The 22,829-nt window shown below is 52.8% G+C and overlaps 1 protein-coding gene across 1 annotated transcript; it reads left to right on the plus strand.

Moving 5' to 3' along the window:
* Positions 1 to 72: 72 nt before the first annotated feature.
* Positions 73 to 22,003, plus strand: LOC130188174 (nucleosome-remodeling factor subunit BPTF-like). The gene is given in 32 exon segments (XM_056406344.1): positions 73 to 1,149; positions 2,168 to 2,990; positions 3,450 to 3,670; positions 4,866 to 5,063; positions 5,176 to 5,322; positions 6,293 to 6,472; positions 6,563 to 6,648; positions 7,037 to 7,389; positions 8,158 to 8,289; positions 8,983 to 9,112; positions 9,734 to 9,869; positions 9,955 to 10,251; positions 10,347 to 11,808; positions 12,019 to 12,143; positions 12,371 to 12,499; positions 12,639 to 12,789; positions 12,871 to 12,994; positions 13,079 to 13,313; positions 13,801 to 13,934; positions 14,031 to 14,094; positions 14,184 to 14,398; positions 14,546 to 15,539; positions 15,633 to 16,960; positions 17,050 to 17,129; positions 17,284 to 17,509; positions 17,816 to 18,363; positions 18,452 to 18,700; positions 18,790 to 18,982; positions 19,631 to 19,676; positions 19,679 to 19,714; positions 19,809 to 19,995; positions 21,167 to 22,003. Coding segments are annotated over 32 exon segments (9,792 nt in total). The 5' UTR covers positions 73 to 626; the 3' UTR covers positions 21,207 to 22,003.
* Positions 22,004 to 22,829: the final 826 nt, after the last annotated feature.

Genomic DNA, 22,829 nt, shown 5'->3' on the forward strand with positions numbered 1-22,829 from the left:
CTAGATACAACCAGAATATAAAATGCTTATAATATGGCATGTATTTTAATGATAGCCTTCCCCACACACCCCCTCCTGCGAGTCCAAACAAGTAACTAACAAGGCAACGTTTACACAGTTTAATGGTGTATCTTATTAAAGTTGTATCTTGTTTGCGTGGCATAATCTGCATTACGGTTTGCTCCCATTGCAAAAACCCTCAGAAGATGGCATGACAGGTTTTTCTTCCTGCTTTATCGTTACTGGCATATATCCTTCTGTCAGGGGGAAAAAATAGTCGAAGTGGGACTAAAATATGAAACTAATTGCGAGCGATTGTCATTTCGGTCATTGTTGCCACCGAGCTGGAAGCAGGGGCACCACGTGACTCCGCTAGTGCGAGCCTGCTGTTTGTTCAGCCAGAGAGGCAGAGAAGAAGAAAAATGGCGGCTCTAGGCGAACCGAAACGGGACGCCGGGCTAACGTTTTGAGCTCGCGAACCCGAAAAGACACGGGGGCTCCGCGGGGTTCCCGCACCGTCTGAATCCCCGCCGGTCCAGCTTTTCGGGGTTGCCGCTTCCGCTCGAGTTCGTGTCGGTTAAATCAACGCAAACATTGGGATTGTAAAATAATAGCTCTCGCCTATTATGAGAGGGAAAAGGGGCAGGCCGCCCAAACCGCTACAAGCCGAGGACTCGTCTACAGTTACGGCCCGGGGCTTGCGACCTCGGAGGACCCTGAAGCCCAGGTTCAGGGACAGCGGGGACGAGGACACCGGGAGCCCGAAGCGGGAGCCTAGCAAGCCAGCGAAGAAGAGAAAAGCGGGACCCGTCACGTCAACACGGGGCAGGGGCAGGGGACGAGGCAGAGGCGGAGGTTGCGGGAGAGGAGGGAGAGGAGGGCGACGGGGCCGCGGAGGAAGGCGGACGGCTCCGTGCAAAACGGTGGTGTACGATGACCACGAGAGCGACGAGGACGACGACGCCGTCAGCCTGAGGTCCGAGGAGGAAGAGTTCGTCGAGGAGGAACCGCAATCCGAGGAGGACGAGGCCCTCAAAGAGGAGTCAGATTGCCTCGAAGATGATGTGCTGGAGGAGGAGGAGGAGGAGGATGCCAGCCACTGCACGGAGAGCAGCTTTCGGAGCCAGGGCACACACGGCAGCACTCCGGGTAAATAAACACCGAGAACCCGGCGGCGGCTACTCCGTTTCAACGGTCGCCGCTGGCGGTTTGAACGGTCGCCGCCGCGGCAGGAAGCGGGCAGTTTATTGTTCAAAATGGAGAATGCACAGTGGATGGACACAGGCCGCAGCGGGCTCGTCGCTGCTACTGCAGGTGGATCGGAGTCGGTCCGCCGGGTCGCGAGCTCGCTGCGTTGCCGTCACCGTCCGTGAAACACGTCGCCTGTGAAATACCTCGCGCACATATTATTATTTTTTAATAATAACGGCCGCGCTCTGTTGCATTTCAGTTAATAACTTCGCTGCTAGCGTGCTATAGTTAGCGGGTGCAGCTAGCTCCTGCTGCCGACTGTCAGCCGGCGGTCTGAACCGCGGAGAACGGAAGCTGTTCGTCCTCATGTGAACCGGCAGCTCCCACCGGGTCACAGGCGGAGGATACAGATTAGTTTATAATTTGAAGCTGAATTCAAAATAAACATGCTAGCTAACTTAGCGCGTGGCTCGCGCGCCTGTCATATTTACACTTTGGCAGCTTTTCTTTCTTCGTGACAGTTATGTGCTCCCAAATCCATTTACATGAAGGTTAATGCCTCTCACTGGCCCACGCCGAGAAAAATGATGATGATGAAGAGGAGGGTTTCTAATATGTGGTCTGACTCACGTTGACGTGATAAGCCTGCTGGAGAGTTGATGTTTTCTCAGGTGCAACTCGAGCTAACTGTGACCAGCCATGCGTGGAGCACACGTAAAGTTAGTTTGCCAACTTTAAAAGAGACTAAAATGTTGACTTTCCTTTGGCTATAACGATGCAGCTGCACCTGTAATAACAACTACATTAATAACTGGTTTACTACACAGTATGTGTAGCTGCATGCCTTATATGTTTGTGAGAGATGGTTGTTTCCATACATCAGTGTGTTGGCTCTGTACCTTTAAAATATATATTCACACAAATTTAGTGTGACTATAATTAATGGTCGACCTAATATCATTTTTGTATCCTACAGGAAAGAAAAAGGTGCGTGCTCCCCGAACTCGCAGTCCCATCTTGGAGGAGAAGGAGATTCCTCCTCTCGAGCTCCCGGACACCTCTGAGGATCTCCTGGTGCCCGGCGAGGAGCTGCTCAACGCCGCCTCCATCTACGAGGTGCTGCGCAACTTCAGCACGGTGCTGCGCCTCTCCCCCTTCCGCTTCGAGGACTTCTGCGCGGCGCTGGTCGGCCAGGAGCAGTGCACGCTGATAGCGGAGGCCCACAACGCCTTCTTGAAGGTCATCCTCCGCGAGGAGGACACCTCCAACACGACCTTCGGCCCCGCTGACCTCAAGGACAGCGTCCACTCCACGCTGTACTTTATCGACGGCATGACGTGGCCCGAGGTGCTGCGGGCGTACTGCGAGAGCGACCGGGAGTACCACCATGTCCTGCCCTACCAGGAGGTGGACGAGTATCCCTACGGGCCGCTCGAAAGCAAGATCAAGGTGTTGCAGTTTTTGATGGACCAGTTTCTCACCACCAACATCGCCCGCGAGGAGCTGATGTCCGACGGCGTCATGCTGTCCGACGACCACTGCCGCGTGTGTCACCGCCTGGGCGACCTGCTGTGCTGCGAGACCTGCTCGGCGGTCTACCACCTGGAGTGCGTGAAGCCCCCGCTGGAGGTGGTTCCGGAGGACGAGTGGCAGTGTGAGATTTGCGCGGCGCACAAGGTGACCGGCGTCACGGACAGTGTGACGGAGGCGCAGAAGAACAGGCCCTACATCCGCCAGGAGCCCATTGGATACGACCGCCACGAGAGGAAGTACTGGTTCCTGAACAGAAGGATTATTGTGTAAGTCCAGGCCCGTCGCGGTGGCTTTATTTCCAAAATGAAATGCAGATGTTGTCTCCAAATCCATTAAAAACACACAAAATAGAAGAAGAAATATTGTGGTATCCAGCTGGGAGATGAACACAATAACATGTTGCAACCCTTTTACCCGTTGTTCAAAGCAGAGGGCAATAACTACGTTTTAAGTGAGTTGTAATAATAATTGAGTTATATTACAAAATGATGTGTCTAATTTCCAAGAAAATTTTTATCTAAAGTTACACGCAGTTTATTCGTGGTGTTTATGTAAAGAGACGATTCAATCCAACACACAATCCCCCCAGACTGGAGCGTCATGGTTCTCCAACTGAAGTTAAAACCCTTTATTTAGTGTTGATTCTTTAAGGACGGACGAGGAAGTGTCGTGGTTCGTCATCGTGTCCGGCGACTCTAAGAGCCCGTCCTGTTCTCTCCCCCCAGCGAGGTGGACGGGGAGCACGAGGAGAAACGCACCTGGTACTACAGCACCAAGTTGCAGCTGGAGGAGCTCATGGACAGCCTGGATTGGCAGTACTGGGAGACGGACCTCCACGCCACTCTGGAGGAGATGAAGGAGGAGGTGCAGGCCCACATGGCCATCACGGAGGACCTCACCAACAAAGCCCGCGGACACAACCGGGCCTACCTCTCTGCCGCCAACGGTACGGCAACCAACCCGACACGCATCATTTCATCTCTTTACCTTGTCGTAGGAGGATGTATCGTGAGTTGAGCTTGAAGGGAAGTCTTTCATCTGTGTGTGTGTGTGTGTGTGTGTGTGTGTGTGTGTGTGTGTGTGTGTGTGTGTGTGTGTGTGTGTGTGTGTGTGTGTGTGTGTGTGTGTGTGTGTGTGTGTGTGTGTGTGTGTGTGTGTGTGTGTGTGTGTGTGTGTGTGTGAGATTCTTTAACGGTCTTATCAAAGCTTTAAATCATAGTGTTTCTTCCTCTCAGGCAGCAGAGCTCTGCCACGATGACGGTTGACTCACGAATGTGAGGCGCTACTTTTTCTTCCCTCTCTCACTCTCAGACATCAAGAGACTGTTTTTGCTCCTCCGACAAAGCTTGTGATTACCACGCCGTCGGTTTCCCATCGCGTTGAACAAGCGTCCGTATCGGGTTCCAGTAACGGTTTTCCTGTCACCGAACTAACTGCCGCTATGTTTTATTGTGGCGGGGGTGCCTGTGGCATCCTGTCAGAAACCAGAGGTTTGAATAAGTGTTATTACTCTCGCTCTGAATGGAAGGAGAGCCGTTTCTGTGAAGCCGCCGCGTTGCATCCTCAGTGACTCATCGCTGTCGTCGCTCGTGTTTCTCGTCCGGTCAAAGCCGATTGTTGTGACTCGGCTCCCCAACTGAAGCTGATAAACATGTTTAGACAGACAGGAGATTACAGCTCCACATTTTTAGCCGTCTGGGGGAAATGAAAAATTCCCTCGTCTCTGAACTCTCTTTGCTGGGGCGACATGATGGATGTGCTTCACATTACTTCAGTGTTATTATGACTCTTGATTTGTATTTGGCCTGACGGCATCTTATCGCTGGAATATATGACGCTCCACATGCTGGTTAGAATGCTTCTTTGAAATGTTGTATTTAGAGCTTTTTTTAAACAAATTTAAAAAACATTTAAGAAAAGGATTACAGATTAATTGGCAGAGAAATCAACAACCACTAGTTAGTTGCAGCCCTGATTAAGTATGGTCTGTATTTCTGAATCTGAAACTACTAATATTGTCGTTGTCCTCATGGTGTCAGTGGCTCCCGGGAGAGCATTCACATGTCTTCAAATGGTACAGGGATGCTGTGGCCTTTTCATTTAAATGTAAAAAAAGTAATCATGTCCCCGTTTGCTTTTAGATGTGATCGTGGAGCGCATGAAGATCCGGCGGGAATCGCAGGAAGCGAAGAGGCGGACAGAGCACCCGAAGCAGGAAGCAGAAACGGGCTCCGTCAAGGCAGCGGAGGTCACCGCAGAAGTCCCCGCCGAGGTCACCTCGCCGCCCGACAGCGGGGAGCAGAAAGACGCGCAGGCCCAGGAGGACGCCGGTTCACAAGGTAAAGGACGACTTCATATGCGCTGCGTCTCTCCTCACGTGGATCCTGAGCGTTGTGGCCCCGCCGGTGCTGTTCGCCCCGTGTACGTATCTACGTGTGTCTCGCACCACAGCAGCCGCCACGGTTCCCCCCGCTGCAGAGGAGAGCCGCGTGTGTCACGCTAGCGCCGACGCCGAGCCCCTCGAACCCGACAGCGAAACGCAGCCCGACGCCTCTGGGAGCGGGGAGGCCCCTCCGGTGGCGAAGCAGGAGAGGACAGGTACTCTGAGCCGACGGCGGACTCCGTGTCCGGCTACCAGCAGCAGCAGCGTTTGTTTCGGCTCGCCGTTCCACTTCATGCCGGGCTGCACATCCATCTTCATCTGCCCACTTGTCCGTGCCGCTAACCATTCCCCTTCTCATTCCCCTTCTCATTCCTCTTCTCATTCCCATTCCCCTGCCCGTGTGATGGCCTTGTTGGGTGCGCGGCGCTGGCTTCATTTTCAGTCTCCATTTGAGTCATTTTTGGAATGGACTTGAGGCTTTCTTTTGCGGTGTATTGTAATTTCACAGAATCGCATGCTGCTGCAGGAGCCACTCCTTGGCACCACGCTGAAGCTGTTGCATGCGGCGCCCGCATTTCATGTTGCATTTCTTGTCTCGTGTTCTATGTTGTCTACCACGTCTTGTGAAAAGCGTGCGTTTGGCTCCATGTTAGCCTGTCACCACCGGCTCCTTATTCTCTGTCAATTTGTGGGCATTTGGTCGGGTTGCTGTTGCTCAGACAAAAGGCCCACCTGCTACCTCGTCAACAAAGAGCTGCATATACATGCAAGACTCTCTCTCTCTCCCCGGCCCCCACCCTCTCTCTCCGTACAAACTCAAATGCAGAGCTGCTGTCTTGCTTTGGCTTGTTTTGGATTAGTGGAGTCTTTCCTGTGCAAGATGGGTTTGTGTTTTTGGCCTCACAATACTGATGAAACACTTCATTGGTCCACTAAGGATTATTTTCGGAAAGATTTGTTGGTCATACGCAAAATTCTTGTGACCTGGTGTTACATTAAACACGGTCGGACTGAGCCGGATGGAGACATTTCCCAATTTAAGAAGTAGATTTAATGTGGTGATTTTACTCGCTCACACAGCTGCCGTCTTTGCTTGAAGCACATTGTGATTAACGTCTTTCGGTTCCACTGCGTGTATCCCTTTCCTCTTGTGCTCAGTCTTTCCCAAACTTGTCTTCCTCGTAGATGAAGGTGTGGAAGCGGAGTCTGGCAGCGAGGACAAGCGCGCTGACGTCTCCCAAGATCGGCCATCTCAACCAGAGGCCAGCGGGGACGGCGGCCGGGTGTCGGGCCTCAGGAAACCAGAGCAGCCCGACCTGGCTGACCGGTCCTCTCAGTCCTCCTTCACCAGCATGGATGGGACAGGTGAGACGGTCCGGTGGTCCTTAGTGTAGATCACCCACTTTTTAATCTGTGGCTCCGTTTGAATCCATTTGTGTCGTCTCTGACTGACAGACGAGTACGTCAACCGGGACAAGAACGCTACTGGGACGCCGGCAGTAGAGGAGCCGAATAACCCGACGCCCAGAGGCAGCAAAGAGGTGAGGCGAAGTTCTTCTTCCAAATTCAGTCTCAAACAAAACTGTTTATTCTAGAAAATTAGTTTGAATTGGGAAAAAAAGTTGTATAAAAACTAACGTGAGTCCCTAGCATCACGGCTCCTGTACCGTACCTCCTGGAGCATCTAACCCAGGGTTTTTCCTGCAATTTTTTTTTGGGAGCACCCAAGACCCATTTTGACCCAGGAAAAACCCTGCTAACCCTGACAATAAGTGTATCATGTTACTGCAAATACAGCAAAATATTTGTAATAATAAATGTCCTCCCGTGTATCTTCTCGTAGATATAATGCATCGGACCGTGTCTCAGATCTTTCCCTTCCTGAGGGTTAAAGTTCAGTGGAGTTTAACGCCTCCTCTCCCGTTTCAGTCCTCTCCTCTGCCCTACGATGGCAGCTCTTCGCGCCTCAGCTTCCTGAAAAGGGACCTGACGGTGAATTTGAACAACTTGTTCAAACTGGGCCAGGAGGGTAAATACCGGGTCTACCACAACCAGTACAGCACCAACGTCCTGGCCCTGAACAAGCACCAGCACCGCGAGGACCACGACAAGAGACGCCACCTCTCCCACAAGTTCAGCCTGACCACCGCGGCGGAGTTCAAGTGGAACGGCTCCATCTACGGGTCGCGGAGCCTGACCGTCTCCACCCTGCGTCTCACCATCATCCAGCTGGAGACCAACGTCCCGGGGCCCTTCATGCACCCCAACTGGGCGGCGCACAGGTACGCCGCCTGTCGACTTAATCTGACGCTCTCTGGAGGTTCACTGATGCACGGCGTCTTGGTGACTTACCACATTTGAAATGTACCGTAAGCGCAGCAAACCACGTGGATTCAGCCACCATGGGTGTTTGGTGGGGGATGTTTGCACTGATCTGGCCTGAAGTTCCTCCGGCTGAGCTGAGGGGAAATAATCTTTCTTAATTTCTTGCCGAGAGTTTGATTCCAGTTTCATGTCGCTACGCTATCAGCCGGTTGGCCTCGTTTCACACAAAGACCGGCAACGTTGTCTCTACGGACAGGTGGTGCTACCCCGGCTTATCTTCATCTCGGCAAGAAAGCCAACGTTTCTCTCCCACATTATCGTCCCGATTCCAATTTTAGTGGCAGCTAGTGGTGAGGTTGCAGATTGCAAGTGCAATATCCCTCCGCTCACACCTCCCTGAGAACTACGGTGGCCTTGAGGCTGCTTCAAGCTGCTGCAGAAACATGGTGCCCTGACCAGCTCCTTATTTAGAAACGAAGATCTCATTCTGAGCTGAAGATAAGTCTCAGTTTCAGGTGGTTCTACACGATAATAAATGTTGTTCTGAATATTATATTATATTTATAGCAATAGATCCCCCTGATTCCTACACATTGGAGACAACCATATGTCATATCTGTTCTGGCTAACATAACAGTCCAGTTTAATGTGGTACATTTAAACTATGATGACGCTTCATGGAGGAAAAATGCTGTTCTCATATCGTTTGTTTCCCCTCTTTCCAGGACCAACTGGAACAAAGCTGTGCAGATGTGCAGCAAGGCCAGGGAGTTTGCTCTGGCCTTGGCCATCCTGGAGTGTGCCATCAAACCTGTGGTCATGCTGCCGGTCTGGAAAGATTCTCTTGGACACACGAGGTAAACAACAGTTGGCTACGCATACTAGTGGTACATTATCATTCAATTTATTTTGAATAGCCCACAATCACAAATTAGCCTCAGAGGGCTTTACAATCTGTACACATACGACTTCTTCTGTCCCGGGACCTCCCATCGATCAGGAGAAACTCCCATTTTAAACTTTACTGGGGAGAAAAGGGAAGAAACCTTCAGGAGAGCAACAGAAGGATCCCCCTCCCCCGAGTGCAATATGTCCTGTGGACAAGATGAACATCAGAACAGTTGAAGAGTATGTCTGCACATTATAGTACAATTTATCTATCAACAAGAACGTATGTCCTGCCCTGAACAGGCAGGCACACAAAGAAAAGATGCTGACGGATGCACACACGACCAGAACATGTGACGGCGTCACGTGGTCCAGTTGAAAGACTTTTTGAGCACTTTGGTAAAAAGGACTATTTTCAAGATGTTCCAGTATTTGATTATTATTTTTGATTAAAGTGCCGTTAAAAAAAAAAAAACTGTGCTTGAAAAAAGTACCACTAAGTCCTTAAACTTCTCTTTGTAATGTGCTGCTTCTCATCTGTGTCACGACTCCAGTGAGTGTTGACCAAACAAGCCGTTTGATAACAACAACAACATCTCGACTGTTTCCAAACTGCCTGAGCGCCTTGCATCCTGGTCACTCGCTGTACCTTCTCGCTTCAGGCTCCACCGTATGACCTCCATGGAGCGGGAGGATAAGGAGAAGGGGAAAAAGCGCGAGAAGAAGCTGGAGGAAGAGGAGATGCTGCAACAGGCCACGTGGGTGAAGTACACCATCCCCATCAAGCACCAGGTAAAACCACCACGGCTCACATCCGCCATCCAGGTGCTTTTCTATCAGACTCAAAGCGCGTCAACACCACATGACATCATTCACCCAGTCACACCAATTCTGCACTGATGGGCGGGGCTACCATGCAAGGTGCCCTTCTGACCAACTACCATTCACACACCGTAGGCACCGCTAGGGTTACATTTTTTGCCCGAGGACACATCGACATGGGCTAGCGGAGCCCCGGGATCGAACCGCCGGTCCTCTGATTTAAAGGCGACCCCACTCACCACGGCGCTACAGTCGTCCATCGGTCACACCCATTACCTTTACTAATTACCTTTAGCTACCTAGTTCAACTGTTTCTGTTTACTTATTTGAGCTCACTGTCTAGTCATTACTTTGAGCTAATTGTTTACGTTAGTCTAATTTGCAATCCCTCCACGTTGCCCCCGGCGACTGCAGACGAGCAATCCTGGTACCTCAACATGGTTCCAGAGTGTTTCATCATGCCTTTAAGGCTGCTTTACGTTTGATGTTTCTGTCTCAGTTTGATGTGTGTATTTATTTATACATGTGTTGTGATTCTTCATCTGCAAGCGTTGTCATTTTTGGGCCTCAATTGTGTGTTTTTCTCTCAAGGTGTGGAAGCAGAAAGGGGAGGAGTACAGGGTGACGGGGTACGGAGGCTGGAGTTGGGTCAGTAAGACTTACGTGCCGCGGTTCGTCCCAAAGCTACCGGGGAACACAAACGTTCACTACCGCAAAGAGCTGGAGGGTAAGGGCCACACTCGCTATATTTCCGTTAATAATGATCCTGCTGCTGTCACAATTGGCTCATACTGTGATATTGTTTTTCATAGCTAAAAGGAGGAAGGAAAATGCAGCAGTTTGTACTAAAAAACAGAAACGGTTGATGGCAAATAAGAAGCAGGCCACTCCGAACGCACCGCAGGGGGACAATGAACAAGCGTCCGTCACGGCGTCCTCTCAGAGCTCGGCCTCAGAGGAGCTCTGCCAACCCCAGACTCCAAAAGAGGAGGAAAAACTCACGCTGGAGGAGCAGGAAATGAAAGAAGAAGAAGAGGAGGAGAAGAGTAAAGAGGAAAACATGGAGGTCGAACCATGCTCCGAAACGGCTGCTTCAAGTGGCGAACATGGTAACGGTTTGAGATTAATTTCGTTCTCCTTTGACCTTTTGTGGGTGGATGTGTGTTTCCATCATCCGCTGACCTTCTGTGACTCTTTGTTGTAGATGAAGCTGAAAACAAAGACTCTTCCTCGCCCCTGAGGGAAGAACCGATCCAGAAAGAAGAACCCAACAGCGAGGCGCCTGCTCACATCTACTACGACGTCGTGAACGTCAGCGAGGGCTTCCAGCTGCGGACGGCTTACAAGAAGAAGGTGAAACCCTCCAAACTGGATGGGCTGTTGGAGCGGCGGGTCAAACAGTTCACCTTGGAGGAGAAGCAGAGGCTGGAGCGGATCCGGCAGGCGGCGCTGCTGTCCAAAACCAGCGGCGCAAAGCCTCCGAAGACCGAAGGATCCGCTCTGGGGAAACAGCAGCCGGCCGCCACCCCGTGTGTGAAAACGGAGACGGCGGAGGACCCCGAGGTGAAAGACCACGTGGTGAAAAAGCTCAACTTTGAGCAGGAGGAGACGAAGATGAACGCCGACGTGGACGTCAAGTCGGAAACCTCGGCGCTCGACCGCAGCAAGCCCACGGAGGAGAACGCCGCGCAGGAGAACTGCGGGGATGCCGTGGCTCGCAAAGAAGTGAACGGAGGACTCCTGTCGAGCACCGAGCCCCACGGAAAAAACTATTGCGTATCGGATGCGATGGAAACTAAAGACAAGAAGCCAGAGGTGGCTCAAGTGGGAGAGAATGCGAAGAAACGTGGGTATGAGGAGATGGAGCAGGGCTGTGCAGCGAGCGTGGAGGTGCAGGTGAACGGTGAAGCTGAGGTCGCCGCCGCCCCGGCAGACTCGAGCGCCATCGCGGACCCAGTCGGCCAAGAGCACGGTGACGTCAAAGAGCCCGTCAAGTCTCTGATGAACGGAAACCTCCCGCAAAACGACGCCCCCGACATCTGTCACCCGCCTCCCCCGAAGGTCCCCAAGTTTGAGAACCACGTGGCGGAGAAAGGAGACGCTCTCTCTCAGGATGTGGCCGTGGGCAGCGACCCTGCCAAGCTCCCGTCCTCCAGCCCTCTCCGGCTGAATACGAACAGTGGCGACAGTAACGGCGCTCGTAAAGGTGTGAAGGCCCCAGCAGAGACCACCGCCACAGAGCCCCAAAAGGCCCCAACAGCGGACCTGCCCAGTAAGACTGAGGTGACTCCTCCAGTCTCCTCCGTCACCAGCAGCAGCTCCAGGGCGTTTGGCCACCAGAGGAATAAACTTCCGTTGGCCGTCACCAAGACGACGTCAACCAGCTCCATGACGATCAGCAAAGAGTACTCCACCAAAGACCGGATCAGCCTCCTCCGGTTCTCCAAATCCAGGAAGGCCCGCTCGGGCACGGCCCTGCCCTCCTACCGCAAGTTCGTCACCAAGAGCAGCAAGAAGAGCATCTTCATCCTGCCCAACGACGACCTGAAGAGAATGGCGAGGAGGGCGGGCATCAGGGAGGTGCCCATCTTCAACTACACCGCCAAGCCCGCCCTGGACATCTGGCCCTACCCCTCGCCCCGGCCCACCTTCGGGATCACGTGGAGGTTTGTGACGCCTTGAGATCGTTTTACTCTACATTGGCTACTTAAAAAAATTCATTTAGAACTTGCAAATAAGTAAAGTAAAGCTAATAAATGACATCGCTTGCCATCGCTGTTCTTTTTACAAGATACAGTGAATACAATTGTGTGTGTGAATATACTTCCTGTTGTCGGGAGTTATTCGCTCATGTTTTCCTCTTGTCTCCCGGTCAGGTACCGTCTCCAGACCGTGAGGTCGCTGGCTGGGGTCAGCCTGATGCTGAGGCTGCTGTGGGCCTGCCTGAGGTGGGACGACATGGCCGTGAAGTCCTCCGCTGCGGTCGGGACGACACGGAAAGGTGAGACATTGCTGTACGCCCACGTCCTCGCCTGTACCGTCACTTGCTTCTGGTGATCTGAGTTTCTATTTCAAACATTTCTACTTTTTTTATTGTTATTACTATTCGTATTTCTTTCGTTTCTGCCTATAAAACATTGACGTTTTCACCTTTTCGATGCTCGTAGAAATGTAACAATCGATGACTGTCCTCTACAATAACTGTGTGTGTTTTTATTGCTGCCGCAGAAACCACGGAAACGAACATCACCACAACGGAGATCATAAAGCGGAGGGACGTGGGGCCGTACGGCATCCGCTCCGAGTACTGCATCAGGAAGATCATCTGTCCCGTCGGGAACAGAGACGCTCCCAAAGGTAAACTGCAGAAACAAATGGAGGATCCCAATGAAATAAACAGCTGGCTACTTTGAAGAATCACCCGCGTTGATTTCTGGCAACCCTTTTCTAAGTATAATCGATGTAATAGAGTCTGTTAATCTCTTCCCATGAGCAGAAACCCCCACTCCACAGAGGAAAGGCCTGCGCTCCAGCGCCTTGAGGCCAAAGAAGCACGAGCCGGCCAAGCTGATCGGGCCCATCGCCGTGGAGACCTGGGTGGTGGAAGAGGACCTGGAGCTGTGGGAGATCCGGGCTTTTTCTGAAAGGTGAGAAAGACGCAGCGAGCGTCCTCTGGGCAACTCTCGGTTCTCCTGATCCACCTGACTGTGATCACCTTGCTATTCCAGAGTCGAGAGGGAGAAGTCACAGGGGGTTGATTCCTCCAAGACTGGCAGTGGCCTCAGGACCAGCGAGGAAGTCAAGGCCCATTTGGAGAACCAGCTGAAACAGGCCCGACTGGCTGCCCAGCAGGTGGGACCCGTGTCCAGCCCTTGTTTGTGTCGCTCTGTCCCTGGAGGTCAGCACCGTGTCTAAATGTCTACGCTGTTGTAACAGAAACGTCTGGAGCCGCTGAGGCCGGTCACTCCCTCCGGCACGACCACCACGCCCACCTCGTCCGTCAGTCCCAGCACCCCACCGTCCGTGGGCCAGAGGGCGGGTCAGGCCACACCCGGAGCCAAGATGGTCCTGGCCTCCAAACGGGGCTCTCCGGTTTCCTTTCAGCAAGACAAAAACTTCCATCAGTCTTTTGCTTCCTGGGTCAAGCAGGGCCAGACCAGCACCCCCTCAGGTAAGCCCGGCACCGAGTGCGTGGATCCCATTAGAAGCTCTTCGTGGCTGGGTGGTCGTGCACGTTCTCATCCATCGCCAGATAGAGGCAGACGATCTCGTCACAGGACACTCTTCTTTTTTAAATAAAATGTTCTAATCACCGTTTGACCGCCATCTCAGTTGGTAAGAAGTCACCCGTTGGCTTTTCTTTGGCGCGTCACCGGCATGCCACCATCACTGTGTTGCCCGTGGTGTCCATTCCCAGCCCCGGTGAAACACAACTTTCAATTTTAATGTTTCCAAATGGACACATGAGTGCCAGTGTCTCCTCCAAATTAAAACTCTAATCCTCAAAATTCGAAAAAGCCCCTTCTGCTGACTCCAACCTCCCGGTGGACCCCACAGCCGTACGCGCCCTCGCGGGTTCCACACGTCCTCCACCTGCTCCGCCGCATGCACCCGCTGCATAGTTTCTTCTCCCCTAACATAATCGCGCTCGTCAACAGGCGTCGTCCAGCAGAAGGCCCTGGGCATCTTCCCCTCCGGGCCCCCTGCCAACCTGAGGACGTACAGCACCCTGCACCCGACGACTGGCAACCTCAACCTCCGGGCCAGCAGCTCCTCCACCACCCAGCCGCAGGTCTTTTGCCTTTCCCCGTCATCTTTCACGTTTACGCTTCAAAGCTTTTGGAAAATATGAACCGCAATGATGACTTTACCTTTTCCCCAAATGCAGCCCGTCGCGGCGATGTCGCCCACCATGTCTACTGTGGGCAAAGGGCCCGCCTCGCCTCAACAAGGTGTTCTGTCTACCTGGTCGTTTCTCTCTGCTAGTGAAGGACTTCAAACTTTTTGGCACGCCTTACAGATATAATATCCCCCCCACTAGGCCAACCTCAGCCCACTGTGACCCAGACGGGTCCCGCTTCTACGCCTGTGCAGACGACTGCGGCTCCGAGGGCGGCGGGGCCTGCGCCGGCCCCTCATGCAGCCCCCACAGCAGCTGGCCAGTCGCCTGTAGCTTCCCCTCAGACCAACCGGCCACAGCAGGGTCAAGTTAAACTCACCATGGCACAGCTCTTGCAGCTGACACAGGGCGCTCAGGTGAGAATATCCTCTTCCTCCCTAAAACAACATGTTTGTTCTCCTGTCCTGAAAGTCTTACAATGTCTTAAAGTCCTCGTGACTTTGTTTTTTGAGTTGTATTAGTATCATTGTCAGCTGAAGGCAAGACTCCTTTTTTGTCTGCAGGGTGGAAACCCAGGTCTGACGGTGGTGATCCAGGGTCAGGGCCAGACCCAGGGCCAGCTGCAGATCATCCCACAAGGTGTGACCGTCATCCCCGTTCCCGGTCAGCAGCTGATGCAGGCGGCCATGCCCAATGGCCAGGTCCAGCGTTTCCTCTTCACTCCCATCCTCCCGTCCCCATCGGCTGCAGCTGCGGCGCCCGCACCGCCCCCTCAAGCCCAGATATCCCCACCGACTCAAGCCAGAGACCTCGCGCAGGTCCAGGCGACGCCCTCGGCCCTCGGCCAAACCCAAACGCCGGCCCCTGTACTCGCCCCGACTCAAATGCCGAGCTTGGCGCCCACAGTCCCCGTGCAGACCCACGTTTCAGCTTCCCCTGCCCCGTTATCAGTCCCTGCCCAAATAGCCGCTCCACTGCCAGCCGTGCCTCACGCTGCAGCCCGGCCCTCCACACAGGCCTCCTCACAACCCCAGGTGACGTGGTCCGCGCCGTCCCCGGCTCCGTCCCCGGCTCCGTCCCCGGCTCCGTCCCCGGCTCCGTCCCCGGCTCCGTCCCCGGCTCCGGCTCAGACCGCCCTCGGCTCGGCGCCCGCACAGACCCACGTCTCCACCCTCGGCCCAGCTTCATTCCCCACGCAGGCCCAGACTGCGGCGTCGCTCCCCTTCCCGGGACACGTCGTGCCTCAAGCCCAGATCCAGAGCCACGCCCCTGCTCTCGCCCCGCTCTCGTTCATGGCGGCCGCCCAAGTCGCCGCTTCCAACGCCGCCCAAATACCCGCTTCTGCCTCTCTTCCCTCGCCCGTCCGAGTTCCCACCCCGGCTCTCGCTCCCGTCTCCGCTCCCGTCTTGGCGGTCGTCTCCACCCACATCGCCGTCCCGTCCCCGGCTAAAACGTTCGCCCAAATCCAGGCCACGGGTCCAGTTCCCCTTCATGCTGCTGTGGCCAACGCTGTTGTCACGCCGGTCACCGCCACCTTCACAACACCCTCGGTGCCAGGTAAACGACCCGACGACGCGCATCACGAGCGTTGTGCTCGTTGTCTGTACACGATGGTTGACTTTTTGTGTTGTTGCCACGTCTCTGTTGTAGCTCTGGCGGAGCTGAGGGCCGCTCAGCCCCAGGTGTGGACTCCAGCCTCACCTCACGCTCAGACTCCTGTGCAGCCGGCGCAGCAGGCTGCAGCTCCCGGCCCGGCCATTGGACCCGCCTCCGCCGCAATCTCCATGCATCCATCACCTGTCGCCCTGCTGCCTCAAGCAGCTCTTCCTCCTCCAGCTCAAGGACACGTCCAGCACCCTGCCGTCGTGTCCATGCAGCAGGTGTCTCAAATCCCAGTCTCGGCGGTGCAGGTCCATATGGGGCTCCCGGTCTCTTCTGTTACTGCGGTGAGACCCACGCAGCCTCAGCTCCAGCCCCAAACCCTTGCGCAACTTCAACCTCAGCGTCAAGGTCAGATCTGTGCACAGATTCAGGTCCAGCCCTTTGGCCAAGTCCAACAGATGCCTCACATTCCGGCTCAGGCGCATCTCCAGGCCCAAAGCCACCCCCAGGTCCGAGTTCAGTTTCAGCAACAAGCTCCGCAACCGCCCCAAACCCAACTACAGCCCATTGCTCAAAATCCACCTCAGGTGCAGTTTCAGACCCAAACCCCAAACCAAGCCTTGCCCCAGGCCCAGCTCCAACTCCAGTCAAGGGTCCAGCCTCAGTACCACCCCCAGGTGCAGGCCTCATTTCAAACACAGGCTCAAACCCAACCCCAGACTCACCAGCAGCCTCAGGTTCAGTCTCAGGCCCAAACTCAGCTCCAGCCTCAGGTGCAGGTCCAGTTCCAGAAACAGAGCCACGTTCACCCACAGCCACAGACCCTGCCCCAGGTACAAACTCAAGTCCAAACCCAGCCCCAGTTTCAAGTCCAGTCACCGCAGCAGACCCAGGTCCAGCAGCAGCTTCAGGTCCAAGCAAAGCTCCAAGTCCAGTTCCAGCCTCAGAACCAAACTCAAGTTCAGGCTCAGCCTCAGCTTCAGGTCCAGTCTCCCATCAGGAATCAGCTCATCACCGTTCCGGGCCTCCAACAGCCTGTCCAGCTGCTCTCGGCTCTACCGCCCCACGTCGCCGCTCAGATCCAGGCCCAGATCCAGGCCCAGCAGCAGCAGGGCGGCGCCGTACCCCAGCAGATCAAACTGCAGCTGCCCATCCAGATCCAGCAGACGGGGGGGCCAATCCAGGCCCACCAAATCCAGAACGTGGTGACCATACAGGCACCGGCGAGCGTCCAGGAGCAGCTCCAAAGAATGCAGCAACAACAGCCACAGCAACAGCAGCAAAAACCAAAGAAGAAGAAACTTCCGGAGGTTAAAAGGGAACCGAAAGAGCCGAGTCTGGAGGCCGTTAGCCCGGTTGATGTCATCCAGAAGCAGGTGTGGCATCAAATTAAACTTCAGTGATTTCATTTCTTACAGCATCTAAAAAACGCTTTGATGTTAACGGGAAGAGTTTTTGTCGTCAGGTCGTGAAGCAGAACGCGGCAGCGGAGCAGCTGAAGCAGAGGAAGACTGTGGCTGCAGCGGAGCGAGAGGAGAACCAGAGGTTTGGGCTTTGTTCATCACAGAAGTGTGACGGTTCATGACGAATGCTGGGCGGTGGGCGCTGGTTCTCCACGGTCGTCACTCCCGTTGTCCGTTTGATTCTGAACCGCTGAATCCTGAACGTCTTCCCGCTGCCGCCCTCCCGTGTTTTCCAGAATGATCGTGTGCAACCAGGTGATGAAGTTCATCCTCGACAAGATGGAGAAGGACGAGAAGCTGGCGGTGAAGAAGAGGAAGAAGGAGGAAGTGGTGGAGCAGAAGCGCTCCAAGCAGAACGCCACCAAGCTGACGGCGCTGCTGTACAAGCACAAGGAGCAGCTGAAGGCGGAGATCCTGAAGAAGAGGGCGCTGCTGGACAAGGAGCTGCAGCTGCAGGTTCAGGTCAGTCAGGAACACCTGGAAAAGTCCTGGAATTTAAAAAATTGTTATTTCCTGGCCTGGAAAAGTCCTTTGAAAAAAAAATTAATCCCCTAAAGTTTTTGAAAAGTGATGGAAATGTGTTTTAGTCACATCATTTAGTCAGTTTGATTACTAGAATAAACATTTATATCAAAGTATTCTTTTAATCAAACTATGACTAATACACCGAGATTTCACCAAACGTTTGGTGATGTAAGTGTGGTAACGTCCTGTGAATCCATCGGTCGACACGTGTCTGACCCTGTCTGGCTCGTGTCGTCTCCTCAGGACGAGTTGAAGCGAGACATCACCCGGCTGCAGAAAGAGAAGGAGAAGGCCCGGGTCGCCATCACTCAGGCGGCGGCGGCGACGGTCAAAGCAGCGACGGTCAAAGCGGCGGCGGCGGCCTCCTCTCACTCCACACATTCCTCTCACGGCGCCCACGCGGCGCCCTCGCCGTCCTCGTCGTATAAGCGCAAGCGGGACGAGGAGCGGGACAAAGACCGGAGCAAAGACCGGAGCAAAGACCGGGACCGGCACCACAACAAGGACAAGCACCACGACGGCAAGGACAAGAAGCGGGACCGGGACAAGGACCGGGACCGGTGTCGAGACCGGGAGAAGGAGAGGGACGCGGACCGGGAGAAGGAGAAGGAGAAGGAGCGCGACAGACACCGAGACAAGGACAAAGACCGGGACCGGGAGAAGGACGGGGACAAGGACGGAGAGTCCAGCTCCTCCAAACACAAGAAGAAGAAGAAGCCGTCTACCTCAAAGGACCACAAGAAGGACACCAAGCTGTACTGCGTCTGCAAGACGGCCTACGACGAGTCCAAGTGAGGGGGCGGAGCTCAAACCGTTGCCGCGTCCGCAGGGCGACGACGGAAGCCACGCCTACATTAACGCCCCTTCCCCTCCCCGCAGGTTTTACATCGGCTGCGACCTCTGCTCCAACTGGTTCCACGGCGTCTGCGTCGGCATCACGGAGAAGGAGGCCAAGAAGCTGGAGGACTTCGTGTGCAACGACTGCAAGCGCGGCCAGGAGGCGAGCGGCCAGGAGGCGAGCGGCCAGGAGGCGAGCGGCCAGGAGGCGAGCGGCCAGGAGGCGAGCGGCCAGGAGGCGAGCAGCGAGGAGCTGTACTGCATCTGCCGGACGCCATACGACGAGTCGCAGTGAGGGCCCCGCCCCCTTTGGCTTCGTGCACCTCGAGCGCGGCATTGCGCTCGTAACGACGATAACGACGTGTCCAAATGGTCCCCAGGTTCTACATCGGCTGCGACCGCTGCCAGAACTGGTACCACGGCCGCTGCGTGGGCATCCTGCAGAGCGAGGCCAATCAGATCGACGTGTACGTCTGCCCCCAGTGTCAGTCGACGGAGGACGCCATGACGGTCCTCACGCCGCTCACCGACAAAGACTACGAGGGGCTGAAGAGGATCCTGCGCTCGCTACAGGTATTGAACCCGCCGCGTCCGGCCGAGGCGTCGTCACGGCGACCACGAACTAGACGCGCCGCACAGGAGACTCACGAGATGGCCGAATGTCAAGAGGTTAATGGACCAGAGTGACCGAAGGAAATAGTTAGAAAAAACTGTAAATGGGTAATAAAACAACTTAATATCTGCTTTTTGCGTTTGATGTATCCTTGTTTTGCTTTTCTTTCTTTTTTTAAGATAAATTATACGAAATCGTCTTTCGCTTTTTCACATTCCGTTATACCGTGAAGTAGCAGGCGGACATATCAGGGACACCAAACCACCGATTATTTTGAATCCTGCCGTTTATGTAACATAAACGCTGACGGAGACCTTTTGTTTCGTCACAATAAAAGTCTTTACGGGGTCGCGTTGCACTCGTCTCTCAGCGCGTGAAGGTTATCAAAACAAAGGTCCCGTCAGTGTTTATGTTACATAAAGCGCAGGTGGTGGAAACGCTTCAAAAAGCTGTCTGAGGTCATCTCTTCATATCCTAAAGTGAGAGATCTCGCATCAACTCGAGTCGAAGGTTTCTCTCTCGTACTTCATGGCCGTTCTCAGTGGAGTTGAAGAAGCTTTGAGTGCTTTTGGAGACGTGTCTGTGAGCCCGTTGTGTCTTTTCAACAGACTCACAAAATGGCGTGGCCTTTCCTGGAGCCGGTGGATCCCCACGACGCCCGGATTACTATCGCGTCATCAAGGAGCCGATGGGTAGGAGCACACGACGGAGTCCCGGCTGTCTGCGGGACGGGTTGCGTGTGTTCCTCTGAACAAAGTAACCTCTCTCTCTCTCTCTCTCTCGTAGACTTTTCCACAATGGAAACCCGCTTGCAGAAGCGACTCTACCACAAGCTCACGGAGTGCGTGGCCGACGTGACCAAAATCTTCGACAACTGTCGCTACTACAACCCCAACGACACGCCCTTCTTTCAGTGCGCCGAGGTGCTCGAAGCCTTCTTTGTACAGAAGCTCAAAGGTTTCAAAGCGAGCAGGTAAGGTCGGGGGTTCTCTCTCTCTCTCTCTCTCTCTCTCTCTCTCTCTCTCTCCACGTCTCTGTGTCGTAAAGCTGTCCGTCTTTCTTCTTGATTTATGCCCTTCATTCACTTTTGTTTTATTCCACTGGCATGCGTAGCAAAGTGTCGTCGCTCCGTCCGTAGACCCGGGTCGGCTCTCGGCCGGTCCAGAACCGACAGAACCGAGCCGACCGCCGTCTGTCATCTCGCATTCGTGTCTGCTCACTTTGTTTGCCGCATGCCTTTTTGATTTATGCCATCCCATTTTTTCTTCTTTCTTGCAGATTGTCAGATTCTTAAAGTGGGGCCAGTCTAGCTGGAGTCTGGACTGGATGCTCGGGGTGTCTAGTAGTAATGACGTGGGAACTTTTCTATTTCCAGAACATCACAAAAAAAACAAAGAAAAATGTGTCGATAAAGAGAAAAAAACACACAAAAACACCAATTGTGCTTTCATGTAAATGCCACCAATTTAACATTTTGTTTGGTAACCATCGCATTCAGTTTCATGGCGACGGCGGCGGCCATGTTGACATGCGTTTACCCACAAGTTCTCTTCTCATTATCTCGTTACGTCTGGCCGTTGGTGACCAGTCCATCGTGTTCTTCAGTGAGATTTTAAATGCATTTTAGTTCCTAACTTGTATTTATTTTCTGTTCAACACCGGCGTTTGATTTGATAACGTGTCGACCTCTCCAGATCCAACAGACGTAAACACACAGCTGCATATTTTATGATCGATATTTATGAGACGTCCTGTATGTTACGCCCCTCTTTGATTCTGACCGAGCTGTTACGGTGGCTGTCTTGAATGTACATACTTTTTTATCATGTACAGCGGTTGTAAGATATATCTAACCATGTGTTTCAATGGTTTTTTTTACAAAAATTATGAAGCAAATCATTTTAGATCGCATTATTTTATGTGCTACGACAGAGCGGAGGGCCGTGAGCTCCAGAGTAACCTCCGCTTGTAGTTCCCTTCACAATAAAGGCATTCCCAGTGACACCAACGCGGCTGCAGGACCCTCTGCCCCCCCCCTCTTTGCATCCTCTGTGTCTGTGTTTTTTCTTCTTCTGTGTCAACAACAAACAAACTGCAAAGGGCTCTCAACTTTCCTCCCCCCCCCCTCTCTCCGCATTCTGTAGGTCCCATAACAACAAGCTGCAATGTTCGCCCGCCTCTTAGAAAGCGCCACACACTGCGCAAACAAAATGCACTTGCCAAGAATATGGCTTTTCTGAACTGTAACTCTGTGACAGACCCCCCCCCCCCCCCCATACACACACACACTCGCCCCACCCCCCCACTGTCAGTGCAACCAGCGCCGCTGCTTTCACAGAGCTGTTCAGGCCGAGCTGGCCGTTTCCGCTCCAAGGGACATTTTTTTTTTTTTTTGGACCTGTCTTCATCAGTGGGACTCGCCTGAGTCTTCATCAGTGGGACTCGCCTGAGGCGTTGCAGAAGGAAAGTTTACCTCGGAGGAAAAGACTCTTATTCAGGAGCTCTCTCATATTTCCATGTTTATTTTTTTAACTCAGTCTTCGTCTCTTTTTTTGTTCCTTTGTTTAAATGAGAACACGCCTCCCTCAGGCCGTCGTCGTGTCCGATGACGAATGGGAAACGAGGTTCAGCCGAGTAAAACCATCGAGCGTTTTTGTTTAAAGTTCGAGTATCAGTGGAACTTTTGTTTTTGTTTCTTCTCCCATTTCCACTCATTGTTGCGTGTGAAGTGGCATGAAAGAGTCGTCCTAAATATCGGGACACCCGTCGTCCGCGTGGTTAAACTTCTGTAACCGCCTGAACATGCAGTAATAAGCCATCGTACGTGGGACTGAGAAGGATGACGCAACATTTGATGGCTCCCGCCCCGTTTGGTAAAACACACCAATTGAACCATTTAGACTTGATTTCTTTTCTTTTTTTTTAATTATATCTGAAAAAATATTGATGTATATGGAACTTAATAAAAACAAAAAGACTGATTTCTTCCTTGTGGGTTTGTGGCAGATGGAGACACGTGGGCGTGTTGACAGCTGCACGACACAGTTATTAACAAGTTGTGTTTCATTATTGAACCGCCACAGAGCTCTGGGCCAATCCAGAATGTTAATAAACCTCAAACATGAATATTCAAGACAGTAAAAGTGAGGTGGTTATGTGTGTGCAATTATTGGACCACTATTAGTGTGCACAATTATTATGCAACTGAAAAACGAAAATATTCCCATCTCACTTATTACCTTCGCATTGAAAATGCCGGAAGGTTATGTTTTGATCGCCGTGTATTTATTTATTTGTATGCGTGTTATTTGCAAAACTCAAAAAGTATTGAACCGAATCGTATGAAATTTGGTGGGATGATTGTTTATTATCCGGGGACCAGTTGATTAGATTTTGGGATCGATCGGGTCAAAGGTCATAAACAGGTCAAATCTTCTTGAATCACATGGAATTTGGTGGGATGATTGGTTATTATCCGGGGACCATTTGATTAGATTTTGGGATCAATCGGGTCAAAGGTCAAGGTCAAGGTCATGGAAAGGTCAAAATCTTTTTTTTACCATAGCGCAGTCAATTTGTATCCAATTGGCATGCAACTAATGCCAACATGTTCATAATTCAATGCCCAATCTTGTGATATGCGAAGGTATGCGCTCTACCGAGTGCCCGTTCTAGTTTGCATCTGTTATGTGGGAATAATAAACAAACGACCACAAATATACAAATTAACATTCCTGACATTTACATTTTTTTATATCCGTGACCGATAGATCCAGCCTTCTTTACAATAACAATGTAATAATTTAC

The sequence above is a fragment of the Pseudoliparis swirei genome, chromosome 23, assembly GCF_029220125.1.
Source record: "Pseudoliparis swirei isolate HS2019 ecotype Mariana Trench chromosome 23, NWPU_hadal_v1, whole genome shotgun sequence".
In the NCBI taxonomy this organism is placed as follows: Eukaryota; Metazoa; Chordata; class Actinopteri; order Perciformes; family Liparidae; genus Pseudoliparis; species Pseudoliparis swirei.